Source organism: Pararge aegeria, chromosome 18, assembly GCF_905163445.1.
Source record: "Pararge aegeria chromosome 18, ilParAegt1.1, whole genome shotgun sequence".
NCBI classification, from domain to species: domain Eukaryota; kingdom Metazoa; phylum Arthropoda; class Insecta; order Lepidoptera; family Nymphalidae; genus Pararge; species Pararge aegeria.
In genome coordinates, this window is record NC_053197.1 from 10,915,567 (window position 1) to 10,919,410 (window position 3,844).

Sequence of the window (3,844 nt, forward strand, 5' to 3'; positions counted from 1 at the left end):
CAAACTGAACTTTGGACACAGCAGCCCTGAAAAGTGACGGTGTGCTGTAATTAAACCACTGTCGCAGGTTCTTTCAACGACCCTTTTGCTTTGTATCTTTCCCTGGACAAACTGTTGAAGAAGATCATACTTGGTGCCACGGAGGATATGACCCATATACTCCAACTTTGGCGAAATTGGGGTCCCAAGGTGCTGAAATGGTGACCTCACACCGGTAAACGCAGCTTTGGTCCCCCCACGGGGTGAATGGATGACATCTAACGAGTCGCAGGGAGCCGCTTGACCATGATGTTTGGAACTCCCCACAAAATACCTATATTCAGCATTGGACGTCCATTGCTTGACATGATGATGGTGACGATGAAATGGTTGCATGGCCAGATAACATGCGATTTTCGAAGTCGTCTACGATGTTGGTATTTTAAAAACACGTGGATTGCAAAGCGACAGATTATCCAGTGTACGAATACCATTTGTCAACAGAACCCGCAAAAAAATCACAACCAATTTATATTCTTGTTTTGGAAAGTCTGTTGAAAAGTGCGAGTGTCTACAAAGCTGTAAACAATTTTTTCCAACTCCCGTACTTTTTCAACATTGTTTTATAAACACTTGAGAGAGACGATGGTTCCCAGCGAGCAATCATTAACCATAATGTTGTGTGTGAAAGCCCTTGTCTAAGCTACCGACAGCTATGGAGTTTTTTGTACGTTTGATGTTTTTGTAAATGAAATACTGTAGCTACCCGAGTTTGCGTCGCTTAGAAGTGTTAATGTTTTCATCTTAATCGAATCAGTCTATGCAATGCATTCTTAGTAGCCTCATGGGTGTGCTCTAGAGTCTATAGACACACAAGGATTCAATCAATAAAATCAATTTTAATGATTCTTGTAATAATAAATTCTTTTAAAACGTGTTTTTTATACTTAGTAAGTGTTGTAGAACCTAGGTCATGCTAGAAACACGTCTTACAAAGTTTCGCCCTGTGTCCATCAATGTGAGAGAGATCCACTTTCAAGTGTGCGGACTATAGTTATCATAAGGCATAAAGCTAAATTCAAAAAATTATAAGTACTAATCGAGGTAGGGCCGGGCTATAAATGCAAACGTCTTTAGTGAGTGCACCAGGAAGTAACACTTTGGGGAGTGGAGACGGCCTGTCAAGTGAGCCCAAACACCTCACACAAACCTACACTCCATCAATGACCACAACCAGTATAGGGATTGGGATAAATAAGATATTCGTTACGTTACGAGTGGGAATTTTTAGACCATTTATTACAAGGTATTCGGTACAGTTTATTTTCCTGCCTACTTACATAAAAGTATTATAAACACAACGTCTCTATAGCGCTGAAACGATTTCATTGCTAACAGATGTTAAATTTCACATAATATTCTTTGTAAATCGTTACACATAACCCGAAATTATTTTCAAACGAACGCGATGCGGTTATACGTTAATATGTTTTAACGAAGTAGAGGTGCGGCGTGTAAACAGTAGATCTTGCTCGATGACGGATCCTCCCCAGAAGCCCTCATTACCAGATCCTACGAAGCCTAACCAAAATATCATAAAACCACAGTGTGTTTATTCGAAAACAAACTTTATTATTACCACATACAAAACATATTCCTCGTTAATGTTCTCGGAGCAAATCTTAAGTGGTGGCCACAGTAGTATCTTTAAAACGGAGATTCAGCTATTATTAGGTGTTAGCGTGATTATTTGACAGTTTGAAAACGTTTACATATTGTATTTAGGTATATTGTGGGCAATCTGGCTTCCTGTCTTTAATATAAACACCGTTTCGCTGGGTTTTTAGCTAACAATATTATTAGATTTAAATAACATCGGGAAAATAAGCACTTTCGGTACGTAGGACTTCTTGTACTAACTTAACATAGGAAACTATCATTGAATTAAGGGGATATACTTAGCGTGATTTTGAACTGCGTTCCCATGCACCCAATTTATTAAAAAAAATTAAACTTAACAGAAGCCTAGTGGTTAAGAATTCGGCTTCACTTTTCTGGGTAGGTACCGAATTCGAAAGCGTTACGAACCTCTAACTTTTTAAGTTAAATATACATACACATAAATATACTACGACAATACACGCATCGCTATCTAGCCCCAAAGTAAGCGTCGCTTGTGTTATGGGTATTATGATGACTGATGAATATATAAATAAATAATAATATGAAATGGTATGATGAATATATATACCCAAACACTGAAAAAACCTTCATGTTCATTACAAAAACCATTTCCAGTTGAAGGAAGCGAACCCTCCCAAGCGGACTCAGAAAGCAGGGTCGTTGGCCACTGCGCCAATCGGCCGTTTTGTCAAGTTATATGCTAACGATGAAGGAAAACATCGTGAAGAAACCTGTTTGCCTGAGAGTTCTCCATATTTTCGACAACTGCTTTATCTGCCTATAACGAATATTAAAGCTTACTTACTTACGTTATATTTACCAACAATAAGAAGTATTTTATTTGAATCGGATGTGTGAACTGAGATTTAAATTAGTGTACTTTGTATATTAGCTAAACCAATTTTAAGCAAACAATTTTAAATTTCGTATTTCTTGGTCCATTTTGCGTAACCTTCACAAAGCTGCACCAAAACAGAAAACAACTCCTCCGGAGGGATGTCTATGTTATCCACTTCTCTCCTTCCCCGTTTCCGCCTTCCATATGAACTGAACGTCGCTTGAGGTCTCTTGATACCAGAATTGACAAAGAACGTAGGGGTCGGGGTTGTCATGACTGTACTCTGTTTCGACTTAACCGCTTGAACTATCAAACACAATAGATACCCTCCAAAAGCCAAAAACGCTAAAGTTGTTACCGACACGGAGAAAATGTTGCTAATTTTTCCGTAACCACTCTTCTTGAACAAAGCGTCTTCGTAATCCGTCCTTTTAACGTTCGGGGCTTTCATCGCCATGGCTTGAGCTCCAAAACTTGAGTGTAGAGATGGGGTGGTGTCTGTTACATTATCGTATTCTGGAGCAAAGTCTTTCAATGAACTCTTCAATCGCAATAACTTGTCTAAGGTTAGTTCATTAAGATATTGGACCTCTTCTGTGGTCATATCAGATCTAATTGCTCTATACAGAGTTGAAATTAAAAAAAGGTAACGTAGCATTATTGCTGGCGGATTGCTGCTGGTTATTCGGGAAGTTCAAGTGACAACTGAGTATGGTGTGCATGTGAGAACATTACAGAGATGGCGTGAAAGATTATTGTGGTCCGTTGAGCACAACAGTCGAGTAGCGGTAACTCCAACCAGGTTAGCAACAGTTTTTTTTTATTTATGAATATATCAAACCTTTTCTCTGATGAACCCACAACATCGCTGTTCTAAAACAGTTACAGCTCTTGGAACTAAATAATTTAGTCGATCACAAATGCAAGTTTAACAATTCAGCTCGGTCCCTCTTTAACAATAACATTGTTAAAGAGGGACCAATTTTGTTAAAAGTGCACAAATCCTGCACAAAACTGACAAGTTTATAGGTCGAAGGAAAACTTTCTCATAGATGAGAAGGCTTTAGTATAAAGACCCACCACGCTGCTCCAATGCGGAATAGCGGGCTTTACGATTATATTTTTTTTTTTTTTTTATAATAAATTTGGACAACGGCCTAACGTGCTCTCGGGTTGGCACGGGGGTTTAATACCTAACTCCTTTCGATTTTTTTAAACCCAGGAATTCGTGATCCGTAGTTGAACTTTCTAACCACTCGACCAACGAGGTAGTTGTAAGGAGTATTCTCGTTCTTATGCGCTTACTTAGGTAGATCTATATCTGTCTATTGTATTCTTCGTTGG

General features: G+C 38.7%; 1 protein-coding gene across 1 annotated transcript; it reads right to left on the reverse strand.

Annotated features, from left to right (window-relative positions):
• Positions 1-2,579: 2,579 nt before the first annotated feature.
• On the reverse strand, positions 2,580-3,122 carry LOC120631756. Its single transcript, XM_039901435.1, has one exon. It carries the CDS (start codon positions 3,102-3,104, stop codon positions 2,580-2,582), a length of 525 nt encoding a protein of 174 aa, XP_039757369.1. The 5' UTR covers positions 3,105-3,122.
• Positions 3,123-3,844: the final 722 nt, after the last annotated feature.